Here is a 19,639-nt window from a genome sequence, read left to right on the forward strand (position 1 = left end):
CTCCCTGGTCTTTCCTTTGATGCCTTCTGGCTCTTCTATTATGAGAAACAGTGAGTGTAGTCCTTCTGCCGTCCTTCATGTCACTCATGATTTCCTGTGGTTTTATCGTATTTCACTTCAGTTCCCTTTTTTCCAGGCTGAGGCTCCAATTGCATGAGTTGCTTTCACAAGCCTTTTTCCTACCTTTGTTGATTCTTACTGCTTTCCCTACATTCATAGTTGTATTCTGTAGTTTTGAGAAATGCACGAGATGCACGTGCTGCATGTGGCACCAACATATCCTCTGTTTCGTTTTCTGTTGTTTCCTAACGCTTCCTCCTGTAACAAAGACAAGCCCACTGCTCAGTGAACAGGTCCTGTTGCTGCTTCCATGCTTTAGATCCTACAGCAGTGACCAAAGAGTTGGTGTGCAAATACCTTGAACGCTGGCTCTTGATCACGGCGGGAAGGATGACTCTAGCGATTCAGTACTTCTCAGGTCCTGTTGCTTGTGCTTTGCATAGGGTGTGAGATTAACTGCAAAGGCAGAAGTGTCTTCACTGTAATAGAGCATGTTTTTCCTTTAATATTTCCCTTAATTAATCACTGTTACCAAATTCCTTTGTCCTACCTATGGGTATCAACCCCCACCCCGGTGGTGATCATGCTTCTGACTAGTGCTTGGAAAGCAGATGGGTGGTATTTATCCCATTAGCCCTTTAGCCAAGGGCTCAAAGCAGAGGCTAAGTCCATAAGCATTTTGATTAATTGAGAAGCTTGTTTCTGGTAGCTTTCTTTGATCAAAATTATTACCTTGAACCTGGTTGGGAATTTTTCGGGAAAGTATGAACTACCAGCACTGCCACTTTTTGTGGACACTTACTGTTTTCAGTTAAGTTCTCAGTTAGGAGAGTTTTCTTGACACTTGATGATGAAGCAGCAAGCGGTATAGCCAGTATCCCATAGTTACCTAAAGCATGGCATGACCTGGGCCTTCTGCATCTGCTGAACATCCTAAATCTGGAGTAATGGTCAGTATGCTTCCCTCAGCAACAAAGCTGGCCTAAGATCATGGCTCAGCTTGGGCAGGTGCAGTTCTGTGTGGGCTCACACTGTAAACCTTATCACTTAAATGACCTGGTTTTAAAAATCTTGCCCTCTCCCACTCCAATGTCAGCCATGTTTGGGGGAGTAAGCTGTAAGGGGGCATGCATTCTTTGTTTCATTGTTTGCTCGCTTTTTTGCTAATCCAAATACTTTTATTTCAGTGATCTAGTATATGGATTATCACTGCCCCCTCCCATAATGCTGATTTAAACACACATCAGACTCTGGCTTAATTCTCTTGGTTAGGCATTAAGGCTGATAGTCACCAATGGCATCTAGATGCAAATCCCTGTTCTGCTTTCATTCCGAGCAGACACTTGAAACTGATTTCTAAAATCCAGATGATCATCATAATTCCCAGTATGTTCAGCAGTCTGGTGTGTTTGGCCTTTACCCCCTGCCTGTGGCGATGGTGATTTTGAAAGGGCTTGTAGTCAGCCTGACTCTAAATATTGAAGCGTGCCTTCTTTGTGAAACAAAATTCTGCTTTCCAGGTTGCCTGCTATGTCAACCGTACAGAGCACCACAAGAAACACATACATTTCTGTTCTGAAGATGCAGGATCTTAATTAATAACCTGAAAGATATTTCATCTTGTATTATCTCTAAAAATATTTACTAAAATACCATATATCAGCAACAGGCCAGATAGACTCCCCCAAATGTGCTGGTTTGCTGTGTTAGAATTCAAGAAGATGAAATCTACAAGAAAGAAAGAAAAATGGCAAAATTCCTTGTGTCCCAAAGAACAGAGAAGCCACCCTTTTGGGACAAAGTGCTTTTCATGCAGCTGCTGTGCTTGTCTTTCATCCCCACCCCAGGTTCCCAGTGTCGCAACTCTCTAATTCATTTTGTGCATGAATAATCATTAGCATTTTACATCTTCTACATTTTTTATTAATTATTAGTTCTTGTAAGGTCTCTTTACAGTTGTACTGCATTCTATTTAATATTATCATGTTACTAGAAATACCAGAAATGCATATAAAACCAGTATACACATACTTTTGCTTTGGGATACAAACCAGGTACTAGTAATATAGTTAAGATAATAGATTCTTCATTAATAGCTCTTGTGATTAATGATATGCCATCAGGATTTTTTGTTGCCCCTCCACACCCAACTCATATTATCTCCTTTAACATTTTCTGACATGCAGAAGGAAGGCAAAGGGGAAGAGGGGAGTCCCAGGTCGCTCACAGGGCAGTAGCGTGGGCTCAAATCTCTCAGAAGTAGAGGTTACACTGACATTTCAACGTGGCTCTTGCTATGTAGAGCACAAATGTGATAGGCAGTTGAGGGTAATTATCCCTTGCTCCTTTGCATACTGGTAAAGTTTGGATCTTTTCATGCAATACTGCTGGGCTGCTCTGCAGCTGTCTATGTGGATCTAAGAGTTTCAGCCCTGCTGATGGCCTTTTTAGAAATAAGCTTTGATATCAAGTGGGAGATTTTCTGATTTCGTACGCTACACTACTACATGCACGCTACCACATACATTACTATTACACAAGTAAATGCATTTAAAGATCAAGCTAACAAAGCATGCATGCAAATTAGGATGTCAGCACTTACACTGGTTATACATCCTTCATTCAGCTGTCTCGTACATTTTATTTAATTACATGATCGCACAGACCCCTTTCAAATTCAGTGCCTGGGATGAGCCTGCTCTAAAGATGAATAAGGGTAATACAATGCCTGCTTCCTGCCAGGAGTTGGAAGGCACATGTGGAGAGATGGAAGACTGCAGGGAGGGAGAGCTGGGGGGGGCATGGCTGTGGCAGTCGAACGTGCCCTTCGGAGATGACGGGAATCAGCACAGAAGGCACATGAGGTCGCAGAGGGGCGGAAGAAGGCAAAGTTCATCCCTCTGGAAAGGGGCAAGGGAAGTTCTGGGAAATTCAAAGCAGATATGGGGGGAATGCATTAACCTGTTATTTTCTAAGCATCTAGAAGATAGCATGATGGCAAAAACATGAAAGGGTTTGTCAAGAACAATTATCTATCTTGAACTGACAGCACCTGTTGTAGAGGATGGAGGGGAGGCAGGAGAAGTGATAGAGCTTGACTTCGATAAGGCTGTCCATACTGGTTTTGCTCCTGTAAGTGAACTAGAGAAATACAGTTTAGGTGTTACTGCTTTAGCAGGAAGAGGGCGTAGGGAGTTGAAAATGATTTTCAAAGAATAGGTCTCAGTAGCTCACCATAATGCAGGATTTTGCAGGCATCTGTCCTGAGTCTGTTACTCTTCAGCATGTTCATTACAGGGTTAGATGATGGCATCATGGGCACAGTTAAAATCCCCAGATGACTGTAGTGGGAGGGAATGCAAGCACTTTAGATAGTAGGATTAGAATTCAAATTTATTTTAAATGATAAAATAAAATTAAGTGTAGGAAAGTGTGAGGTGCTTTATTGACAGATGGAAAAAAATCAAAAGCAGAGATGGGGAGCACTGACAGGCCAGCTGGGCAGTGGCTTTGCAGATAAGGGCCTAGCAAGTGCCAGTGGCTCACAAATGCAGCGGGAGTCAATGCTGTCACGCTGTCATTGCTAATATGTACTTAATTCCAGCCAGAGTTACAGAAGTGTTGTCTGTAAGATTCGGGAGAGAATTGCTCTGCTCAGCTCTGATGAGGGCTCAGCTGGAGTATTTGGGCCAGTGCAAGGGCACCGCCCTCGGAAGGGTGTGCAGATGAACTGGAAGGAATGGGGAGAAAAATAAATAAATAAAAAATAATAATTAAAAAATTCAGCTTCAGAAAATACAGCCAGTGAGAGTGTTTGAACGGGCTGGCTTTTAGGCTGGACAAATGTGGCTGAATAATGAAAGGAGAGGGAGGATGTAGTAAGTTAATGTAAGAGATCAGGAAAAGCGTTCAGCTACAGAGCTGAACAGGGGCACAGGATATTTCTGAAGGCTGTGAACTCTCTCTCATTGGAGGTTAGGCCAATATCTGTTGGAGATGGCTCAGGTATAATTAATCTGCCTTAGTGCTGTGGGAGTTGATTTTTGCTGTGCCTTTACTGTTGTGCCTTTTTGGGTTTTTTGTTGTGGTGGTGGTGGAGTTTTTGCACAGCCTTTTGCTGTGCATTTCCAGGATTTCTGTGATCTCGGGATTTTCTGGGCTGTTGCTGTTGCTGAACTCATTGGGAGCTGAATTCCTTGAAATATTGTAGCTGTCATACCCAAAACTTCCATTCTTAAACCTCTGTGTCTCTGATATCCCCTATAAGGAAATAGTAATATTATCTCGCTTCAGAATGTAATTTCATAAGCATTTATTTTGCTGATGGGTGAAGCAGTTGTTTTCTCTCATTTCTACTGACACTCACCCCTTCATTTGTGCTGGTTTTTAGAGCTCTGCAGTAACACAGGTTTCCCTATCATATGGCTGTACAAGTATCTGTATTAGCATGGAGAAGGGGGTGGCTGTTACTGGGAGTCAGCAGGTAGTAAAAGGAGGCTAAGTATGGCAACAGTATTACTTAAGCTCGTCTAAGCAGAAATGTGTTGTGAAGATAAATCCATGAATGTTTGAGAAGCACCAATATACATGATGATGAGCCCTGTAAATACTGAAGAAATCAATGCTTTTGTTCAGAGCAAGGTATGGATATTGTGCAGTAAATAATGCATCACACCACACATTGAAAAAGGATGTGAAAAATAAGTATTGAAGAGATGTTCATTAAGTGTGCACCATCTACCTGGCTCACTGCATGAGGCAGGTGTTCCCTTGAAGTGGTCTGTAATTAAAGACTACATCAATAACACACAGATGAAGGAGAGGCTGTCTGCCTCATCATTTCTCAACTTTGGAACCTTAATGACATCCTTTGAATATTGTATATCAGTGTCCCTCTCCCAGTTCTGCTGCCTTAATTAAGTTTCATATGAGGTGGAAAACAACATCAAAGTGTTTCAAGTATTGTTTTCAACAAGGAAGAAGTATTTTAGAAAATGTCATTTTAGAAATTAAAAGCCCCCTATTTTTTCCATACCCTTCTCAACTGAGAGATGATTAACAAATCCGGGGAGGGGGGGGGGAAGACATTTGCTGCTGATGTACATGTGCAATTCCAGTTCGCCTATACTTTCTTTTTAATGAGATTAAGGTAGGATTTTGGGAGGGAAACCAGTTTGCATTGTTTAAATGTGATCTAATGAAGAGAACACAAAGTTTAGCAGGCAAAACTTCCGTTCTTCATTGCATACAGAATAGGTGACTGCCTAGTGAAGGAGTGTGTGGAAATTTTTGCTTTGAAGGAATCTCATCTGACCCACATTCTAGTGTGAATTCTAGCATCAAGATTTGAATGCAAATGATTTTATTTTTCTCCTCAGGCAGTTTGACATGCTACAGATATATATATTTTTTGTTACGTTTTCATAATACTTTTAACTCTTGCTTTTCTTTCCTTTTGCATCCACCACAGATCGCATTCAATTGGGTAAGACACATTACTGTCCTTGAATACTGCCTCTGTATTTGACAGGATTTGTTTTATGGAATGTAATGCAGTAACCTCTTTCCTTTCAGCATCGGTATATATGATAAAAACATATGCTACTTACACTGTACTGCCTCACTTTTACAGCATGGTGAGTATAATGAGGAAAGGACTGGACTAAGTGGCTAGACTGTTTGCCTTGCTCTTGAGTAGATTAGTCTTAAATTCAAATAATGAACACATTCAAAAGATGTTGCTCTTGGGAAAACCCATTTATACGTAATCCCGTTCTCTCAACCATCTTTCTCTGTCAGAGGTTGGAAGAAAAACAGCAAGTGCTCAGTAAAAATTCTATTTAGCCAGCAGAGTTTTATAAAGATTGTATAAAGAATTTAATTACCTCCTCTTCAATAAAGTAAAAGTATATTAGTCATGAAGCGTACATGGTGACTTTTTAAAAGTCTTGAGTCCTGGGCAAATGTCCAATAGGCCAAGTTCTTAACATGATTAAAAGGGTTCTTTATACTTAGAGTTTGAATTTACTGATGCTGTAAAGCACTTCAATATATGATGAATGACAAAGCAATCTTATGTGTGCTGAAAGATTCTATAAGCGGTCTGGCTTGACGTCAGTTCACCCAGCAGAGGGGCTGAACAGCCCCGAATCCCCTACAGTCCCTCTGGTCTTGTAGCATCGCCAATGCACGGGACAGCTCAACCATTTTTCTGTTCAGCTAAGTAATCCAACATGGACTTTTACTTCACTGAGAAAACTTAAAAATGGGGCGTAGATTGACCTTCCTATCTCACTCTGACAGTAAACCAATATGCAGTGTTTAGCAGCCTTTGTCAGGAAGGATCTCTGTTCTCTGCCTCTGCGCTGATCACCGTCACAGACATGTGTGACAAAGATGTTGTCACTGTTCCTATGACTGGCATCCTTACCTCTTTAGAGGAATTAAAAGATGAGCTCAGTGAAATGTGCACTTAGTATTCAGATTGTCTGTCACATGCCATCTCTCAGCTGTGCAAATTTAATTTGGCACAATGTAATCTTCTTACTTAAACCTTTGTATTTGGAATGTTTTGCTATTAGAAGAGGAGCAGCCTATGCTGAAATACTTCCAAATTCTTATTTTTGGCTATTTGTCATGTGTTACAAGACTAAAATGGCAAGCATGCTTGTTTAATTTAACTAGGATTGTTAAAGATTTGCTGCACTTGTGAAACGTTTGGGCTAATCTTTCCTAAGTCTGAAAAATTATGTGAAAAACTGAACATGAAACATTTGCACAGTCTGCTGTGAGTCCTTGTCTATCTGAGCTTAGCAGAAGCCTTAAAATATACACAACAGCAAACAGTTTGTATAAAATCTCTCTGTCCCACCTCCTTGCCAATTAGCTCCCCCCCCCCCGTCCTGAATCTTTAATCTGGAAAAAAGAAAATCTTTTGTGTGTATATGGACACAGTGCTGCTCTGAATTTGTATAGTTTAGAACATACACATGTTCTGTTTATATGAGAGCTTTCATTTTTTTAATGCTATAATCATGCTTTGCTTGATTGCAGCCAAATGTCAGTGTCCCTTAAAGTAAAGCTCTCGCTGTTCTCAATCAGACCAGGCTGCAGCTGTCAGTCAGCACCGAAAGGAGCCATGCAGGAATTTTTGAAACAATACATACTCCTGCAGTACACAATTTACTTACAATGTTCAGATCTAAATGTACTTATGGACAGTTCTTACACTTCAAATAAAGATTCATATTCAGAACAGGCTCGATGCTTCCCAGCAGTAGGGAATAGGTGATGATACGATAGCAGAGTTGGATTTGGTGGCTCAGCTGGGAGAACGTGGCTAATGTAAGTGAAGCAGTTAGGGTGAGTGGCCATCTGCAGGGTTGGAGGCGTGCAAGAGGATTTGGGGATCGCTGAGTGATGCAGAGGCTCCGTCCTCCGCTTGCCAACCTTCCGATACTCTTGCCGCTGGGAAGTCTGAGGAGGGAAGTGTGGCAAGGAAAGCTGGATGAGAGCTGTGGAAAACAGCGTTCTACCCTTGGTAGTGTTGAGGTGTGAAGGAGGAGGTGAAACGTCCTAGAGAGATGGGGACAGCAACTGGTGCAGCTGAGAGACCTGCCTCTTGAAGAAACCTCTGGTTTGGGCAGCCTGTTGTGCAGGAGCCCGTACAAATTGGGGGCTATCACTGACTGGCCTGTGTACATTGAACAGAGGCAGGCAGTTGCCTACTTACAGAATCACAGAATCACAGAATCACAGAATCATATAGGTTGGAAAAGACCTTTAAGATCATCGAGTCCAACCATAAACCTAACACTGCCAAAAACCATCACTACACCATGTCTCTAAGTACCTCATCCAAACGTCCTTTAAATACCTCCAGGGATGGCGACTCAACCACTTCCCTGGGCAGTCTGTTCCAATGCTTGATAACCCTCTCGGTGAAGAAAAATTTCCTAATATCCAGTCTAAACCTCCCCTGGCGCAACTTGAGGCCATTTCCTCTTGTCCTATCACTTGTTACCTGGGAGAAGAGACCGACCCCCACCTCTCTACAACCTCCTTTCAGGTAGTTGTAGAGAGCGATGAGGTCTCCCCTCAGCCTCCTTTTCTCCAGGCTAAACAGTCCCAGCTCCCTCAGCCGCTCCTCATAAGACTTCTGCTCCAGACCCTTCACCAGCTTCGTTGCCCTTCTCTGGACACGCTCCAGCACCTCAATGTCTCTCTTGTAGTGGGGGGCCCAAAACTGAACACAGTATTCGAGGTGCGGCCTCACCAGTGCCGAGTACAGGGGCACAATCACTTCCCTAGTCACTTACCTACTGCCTTGAACCAGCTCTGCTTATGTTCACAAACTGAGGTGTACTGGGCTCACCCGACGCAGAGCTTATCGTCTGTCGCTGCGGAACGTGGAGGTAGCGCTCTGTTCCTCTGTCTCGTGTTGCATGGCTCTGTAGATAGCAGGGGTCTGCGTCGTTTGAACGGATATTGCCAGGAATTGTTTTGCATCATTCTTTTGAGCCCTCTTCAATTGCCTATCAGTTGACATGAGAATGTAGTGGTAAGACCTTCAGTGCTGAAAGTGAGCTGGAATTCACAGGTGAGTTTGACAAGCTGTTGCCATCACGAGAGGGAGGGTACCGGCACTCTTGAAAATATATATATATATATATATATTTTTTTTTTTAAGTTAATTTAAAAAAATAAAAATTATATGTTATAATCATGTTGCAGACTGGATTTTACAGCTTTTTTTCCTTATCTTTTGCTTTCATCCCACAGTTACTCTATTCGCCATTCCATAAGCATGCCTGCGATGAGGTAATATGCTACCCATACTCAATTTGCTATGGTGATGTTCAACAGTGTAATGAGGAGGGATTTGCATACTTTGATCCTGATCCTGCAGTTTTTAGTTGGATGAATAGTCCCGCTTCAATCAATTAAGGTTATTCATGTAGATAAGGGCTGCAGGACCAGCCATCTGTGTTTTTTTCCTTTTAATTGTATTAACTGTTTAATTTCTTGTACAAGGCTTTGAGTAAACGAAGCAGGTCTGAGATGTATTTGGGTAGTTGATTGTTACCACGTTTGTATTACTGAATCTGAAATTCAGTTGTTTTGCTGTCTCTAGAACGTCATCCAAAGCCCATTAACAACATCAGAGATGCTTTCCACTCCAGCAGGCTTTGGCTCATGCTCCTATGGAGGGATTTTATATGAGTGCTTTCATATTTTAATGGCTATAATCATGCTTTACTTGACGGCAGCCAAATATTGATGTCTGTTCAAGTAAAGCTCTGACTGTTTTCAATAAAATTAGGATCCAGCTTTCTTTTTACCCCCTCAGCCTCTAAATATATTAATATCCCCATTCCCTGCCAAGCATGGGGGGAAAACAAATCTCCTAACCTTATGATGGATGCTAATTCATTCAACTTCAGCAGGTGGATAGTTTAAGGCAGGTATTCACCAGTGTGACCTATGGGTCAAATGTAAGTCATAAAACTCAATTTCTCTCTCCTTTTGACCCTTCTTGCCCTATGAAAAGTTTGTCACCTATTTAACAGAAACCAAAAGTAAATCTGCATTATTTTTCCAAGTGGCTTTCATTTGCCCTTTCCTTAAATTAGGGTCAGTTTAACTTAGCCTGACGAGGGATATGATGTAAATGTATTTGCAGAAATAGAGGCCATCATCGTGCTCCTGGTAAGTTCCCAGAATGTGCGAAGAGGAATAACTGGAACACTAAAGTTTTAGCAGCCATTGGCTTCATCACTTTGCAAAATGAAGCGCAGGCTCCTGCATGCATTTGCCTTTCCCCGTGGGTGACACAGAGGCATGGGCACCTGCCAGGGTAAAGTGGTTCTGCCTCACTGTTCCACTGTGAGGGTACCCTCCCTTATGGTTAAAGATCACTGTTATGTTTTATTTCACGTAGGAACAAATGGATGTACTGGTTTTAGTACCTCCTGTTGGCCATGTTGTTAGGAGGTACCCTGCACTTTCAGTGGTAGTAGTTTCTATAATCTCTTTCTGGATATACCACAATACATAGGTGAAAAAAAAGCTGAAGAACTAAACACTCAATTAAGTAACTGCTTCATTATACTGCGCTGGAATTAGAGACATCCTGTCACCTCTTTCTTTCTTACGGTAAAGAAAGTACACAAGTTACCCTCCTGGACAACAGTATCTGAGCTGCGGAGCCTTCACTAATAATGAAGCACAAAGCATGCTATAACTGAGCTCTCAGTTGCCAAGCAAGGAGCAGAGAACCAGAAGAAGGTCCCCTTTGCCCACTGCAGATTTGCCCAAGTCCTTTGTGCTGGCTGAACTGCTGGAGGAGGAGACAAGCTTCTGTGCTCACTCCAGCTTGCCTGCTTCTAGCATGTCTTCCTACATGGGACAGGGATTATCAGGAGTGGGGAAGCTGCTGCAAAAAGGGGAGAAGAGACATCCATCTAAGCAACTGAGGGGCAACTTGAGTGCAGGTCTCTATGAGGATCCACATTCTCACTTTAAAACAGCATATGCATTATATTCATAAAATTATGTGGCATATATTAGTTGTGGTCAGTATGTTCTGTTTGCAGGAAGAAATGTAAAAAATTGAATGCATTTAAAATGAAAGAGAAGCTGTGGTTCAAGTTTTGGAGAAAGAAAAAGAGCAAGGTTGTCAGGCAAGCCAGCAAACCAAATATGTGATTTGCTTTGAGAAGGAAAATCACAGCCGTTGCCTTTTTTTAAAATTCTTTTAAGATATGTTAACTCACAGTTTTCCCAAAAAGTGTTGTGTTCTGTTCTATGGGGAGTGAAAGGCAAAGAAAAGCTTAGCTTTCTCAGAGGGGCACCCTAGGAACACAGTCTCCCTAAAGTCTTTGTCTTTGAAAGCAGCAGGATACACCTTCGGTCACAAAATCACGGAGTGGGGCATCAGGATTCCTCAAAGGCATTTGGGACCCACTTCCTATGTAGTTCTAATCTCCTTCATCCTAGCCTCAGGACATTAAACTGTTGTCTTTTTAATGATGTAGATTATGAACTTGCTCATCAGCTGAAAAAAATGTTAATTTCATTATAGCAACAACACAAATGGATAAAACCATAGAAATGGCAGCGCTACAGCCAGTGTTCTCTGGTTTTTCTTCTGAGAACATTATACATGTATCAGAGGGGAGGCAGGCCAGTCACTGTTTGGTTTCAATTACTAGACAGGTTCTGCTTTTGCAAATTTGTAGCTACAAAATACTCATCCGATTACCATAATTGGATTTGACTGACAGAGCACAAGTGACTATTCATACCCTATGAGTCTGTAGCCCTGTGCTGCCAGCCAGCCTTGGTTCTGTCCTGGCAATGTTGCCTGGTAAAAACTGATTAAATTGTGGAATTACCCCATTACATTGCAACTGACTCTTTTTCTTTCCTTCAACTTTCTTTTTCTCCTAGGAATTCTCCAACTTTCAAATCGTTTGAGGAGAAGGTTGAGACCACGGTCACTAGCCTTAAGGTAAAGGTTAAAGGCAGAGTTACATGGCTGTGTGTGTTAAAGTATGACAGCTTAGTTGTCCCCATCATTTGTAAAGGAGAGCGATTGAAGTTGCTGTTCCATCAAGAATTTCATGGAACTGCAAGAGCACTAATGGAAAATGAAGGCAATATGCAGACAAATAGTCTTTCTTTGCATCGTTACTAAGAATTACTTCTGTTGTCTGCCAAAGGAAACAAATGTTCTCAGAAATGCCAAAAATACAGCCATACTAAAATGGTAAGCAGAGACATCTCATAAGGTGTGACCATGGTTCATTATCTGTGCAAGGCAGAGCCATGTGCAGATGCAAGGTCAGATTTTGAAAGCAGTGTGGCCTCATGAGTTTTGTGATGTGCCCTGCCAGACAGATGCAGCCATGTGCCTTGCAGAGTGAGCTTCATCCCTGAGCTAAACTCCTTTCAATACTAGAGATGTACTCACCAAGTGCCCCTTACTCAGCTGGTGGGAGCTGTCGTGTCACTCAGGTGTGATTCACGCTACCTACGTGGCTCTTAGCACTGAACTCATCTTTCTTTAATGCAGGTGTGTTTCCTCTCAAATGTCAATGTTTTGACTGGATTTAAAATTTCAAAACTGTATTGACATATTTGCTGTGGGACAGGAAGATCTGATGGCAAAGTTACTAGTTATCACTAATATTCAGTAGGACAGAGCATGGCAAATTTGAAGTGAGCTAATCTTTGCTGCGTGGTAAGGCACATTCAAAGGGGGAACAAGAGGGTTTGTCTCCTAATGGTTCTTATTCATCAGATAAAGTCAAGTGTGCTCATAAAATGCCATTTTACTTTGCTGCAATAGAAAGATTCCAACGCATTCCAAGTAGCGTCTGTCAGTGGACAAGGGCCAAATTGATAACCCCTCATTTTAGGGGGAACTGAAAATACTAGATTAATGTCAAAGGGCGTTATAACTTGTAAAGCATTAAAAAGGCAAGAAATGGCCTTCCACTTGGGACAGAAGGACATTCCTTGTTACAGAAAACGCAAATTACAGCTAGAACTGAAGCTGCAGGTGCACAAGGAAGGTCTGTCTTTTCCATGCCACTGTGAAATCGTACAGCACATAAAATTTTCCAGTCAGTGTCTGAGGAAAGTAAGCAGCAGAGAGCTTGATTTATTTTTATGTTTCTAAATAAGCATGTCCATCAAAGAATGCAGAGTTGCTCTATCATTCTCAGATTTTGAGTGCTCACATTTATTTAGTGATAGGCTGTTCCGACAACTTTAAGTCATGATAGTGTAGGGTAATGCCATCTCCACTGCGCTGTGTCAGAGAAGGAAACGTCATCTCAGTTTCACAGGTGGGAGGCAGCATCCCAGGGAAGACTAAGAGCATCCCAAGGAGCGAGAACAGACCACAGACCTCCAGAGCCCCAGCTCAGTGCCTGTATACACTTACTTACTCATTCTTTTCACCTTAGCTGCAAATGCTTTTTATACTCAACCTCACTGTAGGAGAAATAATTCATGCAGTGGGGTGCATCAGCTTGGAAGGTCTGAATTCGTGTCCATTGCAGTCAAGTGTATCGCTTGCTTATCCCTTTGTGTTCCTACCCATTTAGATAAGGAATGCAGCTCATTGGAACACCTGAGGTCTGAAATGGATTTTTTTTTTTTTTTTTTCATTTTTCACCACTCACCAGTTGGCGAAGTTCAGCGCTTTTTCTACCCATTTACTCATTTAGTCACTAAACCTACTCTCAGGGCTTTCAGTAATACTTCTAGCTCCCAAGTTTGCTTCTAGACTACTCTAGACTCCACAAATCCATTCCTCCTACACTTAGGCCAACCTGTGAGAGGGACAGCTTAAAGCCTTTTGCCTTGCTTTGAGGGATAAAGGACAAATGTGACTGATGTCCTTTCTGCGTCAAGGGAGGGGTGTCTGTTTCCAGTCACCTCAGTGTGTCATTCAGAAAGAGGAAAAGTCGATTCAAACTGCACAGCTCAGAAGACCATTTCTTCTCACAGTGATCTGCTCGAGGAGCCTGATCTTATTTTGCTGATTAAGCAAAAGTGTTCTAGAGGAGAATATTTGTCATGCCAGCTCTTAGCCTATCGTGTTCAGAGTGCTCTCAGATCATCCTTTAAGGAATCTTCAATTAAGCAGGACAAAACAAAAAGTCTTGAGTCTAAAGTCATCTTCCACATCCCATGAAGCCTTCATTGTCCATCTTTATTGGCAAACCCCCTGACATTTTCTGAAATATTTTCTTTCTGTAGTCTCTTTCTTTCTTTCATTTCTTTGTGCAAATGGAGAAAGGAAAGCTGGAGTTATGGACCTAGGGTGCCACCAATGTAGGCTGTGGACAACTGGGAATGTCTCAGCACTGTTCTTCCTTTTCCCTGCCTCTGTTTCAAGGCTTGCAAGATCAGGAAGACCGAGGGGTGGGGTGTGGGGGGAGAAATCGTAGGCTGTCCCTTCAATTCTAGGATCCTGTTGTGGTCTGAAAAAGTGGAGAACTTCCCAGAGAGGCTTCTGAAAAAAGAACAGAACAGCAGTAGCCTTAACATCTTCCCCCTGCCTCCCATATTAGCTACAGATCTTCAGTGGTCCTACAATGTTCTGCAGTCAGCCAAAACTGCTGTTCAGATTTCATACATTTAGAAGTCAAATTGCAAATTGGATTTTATTTGCTCTTGGAGTTTGGACTTTGGGTTGCAGCTTTCTTAGGAGAGTGTAGGAGTGTTCTTTCTTAGGAGTGTTCAGCTTCCCCTGGAAATCAGTGGGACCTGGGTGCCTCATTCTCTTCAACTTTTCAGAAAATCAGAACACCGATGAATTAAATGTTTGCGTAAACACTGGGGTATTGGCCAGAGGCATTCAGTAAAGTGACTTACATCATTCTTGTTTGCAGATGGAAGAGTAGGCAGAAAAGCAAATGGAAGATGAAACTGCATTGATGTTTCTGATTTTGAGGTGTCCAAATTCAGATGTACCTTATCCGAGTCATTTGAAATAGTGCAGGAATAGTCTACTTTCACAATCACTCTGATCAGTCCAAATCAATGTTCTTTTGAAAATTTTAATTGGCAAATAAAAGTCATGAGTTTTGCCATGAAAACTTAATAGTAGCTTTATTAGGCAGTGGCTGCCTTTTCACTGCAAGTTCTGGGCCTACCAGCATTTAACAATATATGTATTTTGTATTGCTGTTTGCAAAAATCAGTGATGGACCGATACTTTCTGAAAGTCAGCACAGCCCACTAGACTGGATACAGATTTTTACCTCTTGAGATGGGAACTTTTAGTAACTGTGACTCAAACTGTCAGAGCAAATATCAAGCCTACTACTACCTTATTTTATTGAACTTTTAAGCTAGGCAGGCTCCTGTGCTAGCTGATGAAACAAAGGATTATATAGGATTAATCCTTTGGAAACTTAGGACACAAAGTTCATTTAATTAAAATAATCTTCCTAAGCATTCAGTGGCTGACAGGCTGGAAAAAGGCCAGCTTGTCTTTAAGTCCTGCTGCAGTTCTAGGATGGAGTAAAAAGTTTTGCCCTATTTTCAGGCTTGAATCAACTTCGAGAGGGCATGTCAGCAAGTCAAACCACAAAAGAATGTTCTCTTACCAAGATAACCCAGTCAAAACATCTTTGTCTCTTCGTCACTTAGTCTTGACCATTTCCAAATCTTTAGATAAGGCTCTCTCTTTTGTTAGGAAAATTCTATTTCAGAGATTTAGTCATTGTTTTTTCTTTTTAATACTTATATTTACAAACTGTTCAGCAAACTGAAGCATTTTGAAAGTAGATAACCTGTGAGCACATACTCATATGTTTCCTTAATGTAATTGGATATCTCTTCCGCCCCCTGCCCACAGGAAAATGCTGTGGGCCGTTTTATATATCAGTATCTAGACAGCTACAAGTACCTAAAGGGAGACAAGCTGCTCTTTTGTTCTTTGGTTACTATATGCCTTCTACTGTCTGAAATCCCAGTACAGTTTATGTATTTTGAGAGCAGCTGTGTTACCATTGCTGGCAGATGGGCCACTTTACTCAGCAAATGAACCAGTTCATTTTAATACCCTTCTCTTAGCCTGCGTAGAACTGGAAAAAACATTGAAACCAGTGTGAGCTACTCACGTAAAGAACTGTGCTAAGTTTACTGGTAGGATCTAGGATCCTGCCTGGGATCTACTTAGGGACTGGTTTCTTTAAGCGTATGATAAATGCCACTGGCAGATATTATGATTGCAGCCTAGCAGTTTAGAAACTGGAGGAGGAGAGGGGTTCCTTTATTTTACTGTTTTTATAGCTTTTGTTCTAAGACAAACCCAACCCCACATGTTCTCTGCCTGCTTTGAACAGTTCCCAGCCCTCCATGGCCGTGGGGTGGAATGCAAATGGGACTTGCTGCAGTGTGAGCAGAGGAACTTGCTGTTCTCTTTGTTTGCCTTGTTTCAGACCAAGGTTGGTGGGACAAGCCACACAGGGGGCAGTTTTGAAGAAGTTCTCAGCTCTACAGCCCATGCCAGCGCTCAGAGCTCTCTTGCTGGCACCCGACTTCCTGAGAGCGAAGAAGAGCTTCAGTGTTAGACCGCAGGCCCTCCTGAGCCTCACATGCCTCTCTTCAAAGACTTGCCCAGCCAGTGATTTTTAGACCTCCCTCACCCCCAGCTTGTGCAACAAGGTTTTGTCAGCTTTGGAAAATTGCCTCCCTGGCCTTGTGCTGGAGAAACGTTTCCCCTCTTTATTTGTATTTTGGATGGGCCACTTTATCATCGGGTACTTTGTACACCATAGAAACCACACGCAAGCCATCGACTTACAATGCTCTAAATTCTACGTTAAGTGACCAAAATAGTTTTCATTTTCATGTAACTTCCCTCCAACAGTCTCCCAGTCTCTGTTTCTTATTTCTTTTAGTTTACTCTTTTCTATCTGTTGGTTTCCAACTCCCCTCTCAGTGCCACATCAGACAGATGGACCTAGAGCTGTGCAAAGACTTCTACTGCCAGCAATAGCCCATATACCAGCTGTCTACCAGCCATACCACGTGCCCTGTGCTCAGGAGTGTCTGCACATGATCTGTTTCCTAACGGAATTAAATCACTTACTGTCACAAAAAGTTTTTTCTCCTTCACTGGTACAGTCTGGCATTGCCCTCCACCCATGAGTCAGCAGAGTTAAGGAGGACAGGAAGAGACACCCAGTTATTCATATAGAAATGGAACCGATCACAGCTGCTGATTTAAGATGATCATTGTACCTGGAAAAGCTTCAGTTTAAAAATATGTTCCATTGCTTGCTCCCTGTGGTTTGATAAGACTTGACAGTATAAGTTAATTACAAAGGGAACTGGAGCAGAGGGAACTTCTAATAATTTTGCCTCCATATCTTCCCCTCAAAAATAAGGGAAGGTAAATTTATGAGCCTCAGTCAAGACACAGCCTTAAGTGAAAGAATACAAAATCACAATTGGCTTAGGATGTGCCATAGGTTAGAGAGCCCATGCCTTCAGTCCGCATTTCAGAGCTGCTAGCATAAACCCTGTTATCTTACAATACACAGGAGGAGTAGGTACTTCACTTTTGGTGTCTAATTTTGTTGTGCTTCCCTCCAGGACATAATTCCACCAACGGCATTATATCTGCTTAATCACCAAAAGCGAGTCATCTCTCAGCTTTGCTTCAGCATGTTTTCTTGCATCCTTTTAACATTTTTTTCTAAGAAAAGAGCAGCACACTTGTGACGCTATCTTGCTGTTTAGTGAGCACATGTCAGTCTGCATGTTGCATTACTCAGCTCGCCAGGCTGAGATGAGCACAACTTTATCAATAAAGTATAGAAAAACAGTCTGGCTACTTTCAAAATAGATGCATTTTTTTGAGCATAAGCCAAAGCTTCAAATCGGTGTTAGTGAGTTTAACATTACAGACTGCTTAAAAATCTTGTGAGGAAACTTGGCTTTAAGTGATTTTTTCCTATGTGGCTTTTGTTATAGTTTTTACAAAGTTGGAAGTCTTTTCATAATGTTCTACAGGATGTAAGTTAACTTTGGACATTTATAGCAAATGCCTCTTTAGTGTGATTTTAGCATGGAAGCAAATTTAATTAGGTTTTTTTAGTACCGTTTCCTTGTGACAGTTTGCCAGCTTATTTTGTGGTTTTGCGCATAAGGGTGAATTTATTTAAATAAACAAGATATTAATGGTCACCTTAGTTTGTGTAAATGAAGTTAGTGTAAATGAAGTTAGTGATATTCTTATTAAAAATAAATTTCTCTCTTACTCTTTTACGCTTTGTGATGTTTTCTTTTTAATTCTATGTATTTACCAGCATTACTGTGCATCTCTAAGCCTTGCTATGTCACAGCAGAGTATCGAGGTAAATTGCAAGAACATAATCTGCCATTCCTACAGTTTTTCAAAAATCTGTTCAGTCCCTTCTGGACCTGAAATTCCCCATGGAAATCTGTGGCCAAAGTTTTGAAAATTTTAAGGTTCAAAGGAGAAAAATAATTGAACCAAGTTCAGTAAAAATGAAATGCATGGCAGAAAACACCTTCTAGGTCTAAAACTGTTGACCTTTTGAGCAGGGCCAGCAGCCAAACCAAAGTTAAAACATGGAGTCCAAGCACTGTTATCTTGTACAGGACACTGACTTAGACCTCATTTTATTTATATATTTATGTATGTATGATGTATATACAGATACATAGAGAAAAATGCTTCTGGGAAAGCAGTAAATTGCTTTTAACTGCATTCATTAAGAGCATAATTTAAAGAGCTTGTGCAAGTAGACTTAGTGGAGGTAGATTGGCCAGACAAGCTTCTCTTCCATATAAATCCTTGCATGTTATTGTCATTACAGCAGCTGCCACTATGTGTAGGCTCAGTGCTGGTATGAACAGGTCAGGATAAAGACATGTGAGGAGGTGATTTCCTCCCATGGGTCGCATGTCCAGGGCCTAGCACGCTTTCCCGACACGCGAACAGCACACTTCAGTATTGCATTAGGAAGCCTGAAGCCCCACAGGCTGTTTGCTAACCTTTCTATCAGCCTGTCATCACAGCTCACGCTTTCCGATGGCACTTTGTCCTCCAGCCTCTTGCCAACCCCTTCCTACTTCTATTAAAATGCAGTGCCCAAAACTGACACGCAACCGCACCTGCAGCACATAGAAGGGAAAGTAATTTTACACAAAGTACCTGCTGGATTTCTTTAAACAAAACCAAACCCCACACAACGCACAGTCAAACCGTGTCTCTCTTTCCCAGGATAATATTTACTTTCCCTGCACCATTGCACTGCTGACTGGGGTTCAGCACTCCGTCCCCTGGCCCCCCTGCGGAACAGCGTATTGCCAGCCAGTAAAGCCTCCTGCTGCGTTGGAGGAACCAACTGTTCCTGCTGGAGTAGCGCTTGTGCTGTGTTTCTGTCAAACGTCTCTTTAAGGGCCACTTTTCTTGTTCATGGAGAATGTTCTCAGTTCTCTTCCCATGCGTCTGTAGCTCTTTCATGCTTGGTATTCAATACAAACTAATAGAGATGATGGTTTGTACACATCTCAGTATAATAAAAATGCTAAAGAATAATGGGCCCTGGCCAAAGCTCAGCAGGCCCCACTCCATCACCCTTGCAGCATGATGAACAGCCAGCAATAACCACTAATCAGTTTCCTATTGCTCAGTAAAGTACAGTGTGTTCTTCCAGGGTCTCCACAGGGCACAACTGCTGCCTTGCGGGGTTCCCTGAGCAGAGCAGGCATCCCATGTCTCACCTGGACCAACGTGCTCTGCAGATTTTGTGCACTGTGCTGGCTGCTAAGGCAAGAGCTCCCAGCAGCTCTGCACAGCACTGCGTGCCTCTGCCAAAGGCATCAGCCGCAGAACGCACCATGAGCTTCCGTCAGGCCTCCGAGTTTGTGTAAAGGAGACACCTCCTGGAGTCATGGTGCCTGAAGGTGTGTTCTCAGCTAGACTACCTACCTTTAAAGGGGATGACAATTGCATTTAGGAGACTGCGTCAATCAGAGGCTGATTTTAAAAAAGGAAAAACCCAAACAAATTCATTCT

General features: G+C 42.0%; 1 protein-coding gene across 7 annotated transcripts in view; it reads left to right on the forward strand.

Moving 5' to 3' along the window:
- Positions 1-17,837, forward strand: part of TPD52L1 (TPD52 like 1) — a 63,021-nt gene extending 45,184 nt beyond the window's left edge. For 4 of the 7 annotated variants that reach the window (XM_075498669.1, XM_075498672.1, XM_075498671.1 and 1 more), the window contains 4 exons: positions 5,531-5,545; positions 8,842-8,880; positions 11,512-11,572; positions 16,026-17,837. In XM_075498669.1, the coding sequence (XP_075354784.1) occupies positions 5,531-5,545; positions 8,842-8,880; positions 11,512-11,572; positions 16,026-16,157 (247 nt within the window). In that variant the 3' untranslated portion in view covers positions 16,158-17,837. Of the gene's footprint in view, positions 1-5,530; positions 5,546-6,279; positions 6,724-8,841; positions 8,881-11,511; positions 11,573-16,025 lie in introns of those variants that run through there. The other 3 variants (XM_075498670.1, XM_075498673.1, XM_075498674.1) reach the window with 2 other exon arrangements.
- The last annotated feature ends 1,802 nt before the right edge of the window (positions 17,838-19,639 follow it).

This window comes from Mycteria americana, chromosome 3, assembly GCF_035582795.1.
Source record: "Mycteria americana isolate JAX WOST 10 ecotype Jacksonville Zoo and Gardens chromosome 3, USCA_MyAme_1.0, whole genome shotgun sequence".
Classification (NCBI taxonomy): Eukaryota; Metazoa; Chordata; class Aves; order Ciconiiformes; family Ciconiidae; genus Mycteria; species Mycteria americana.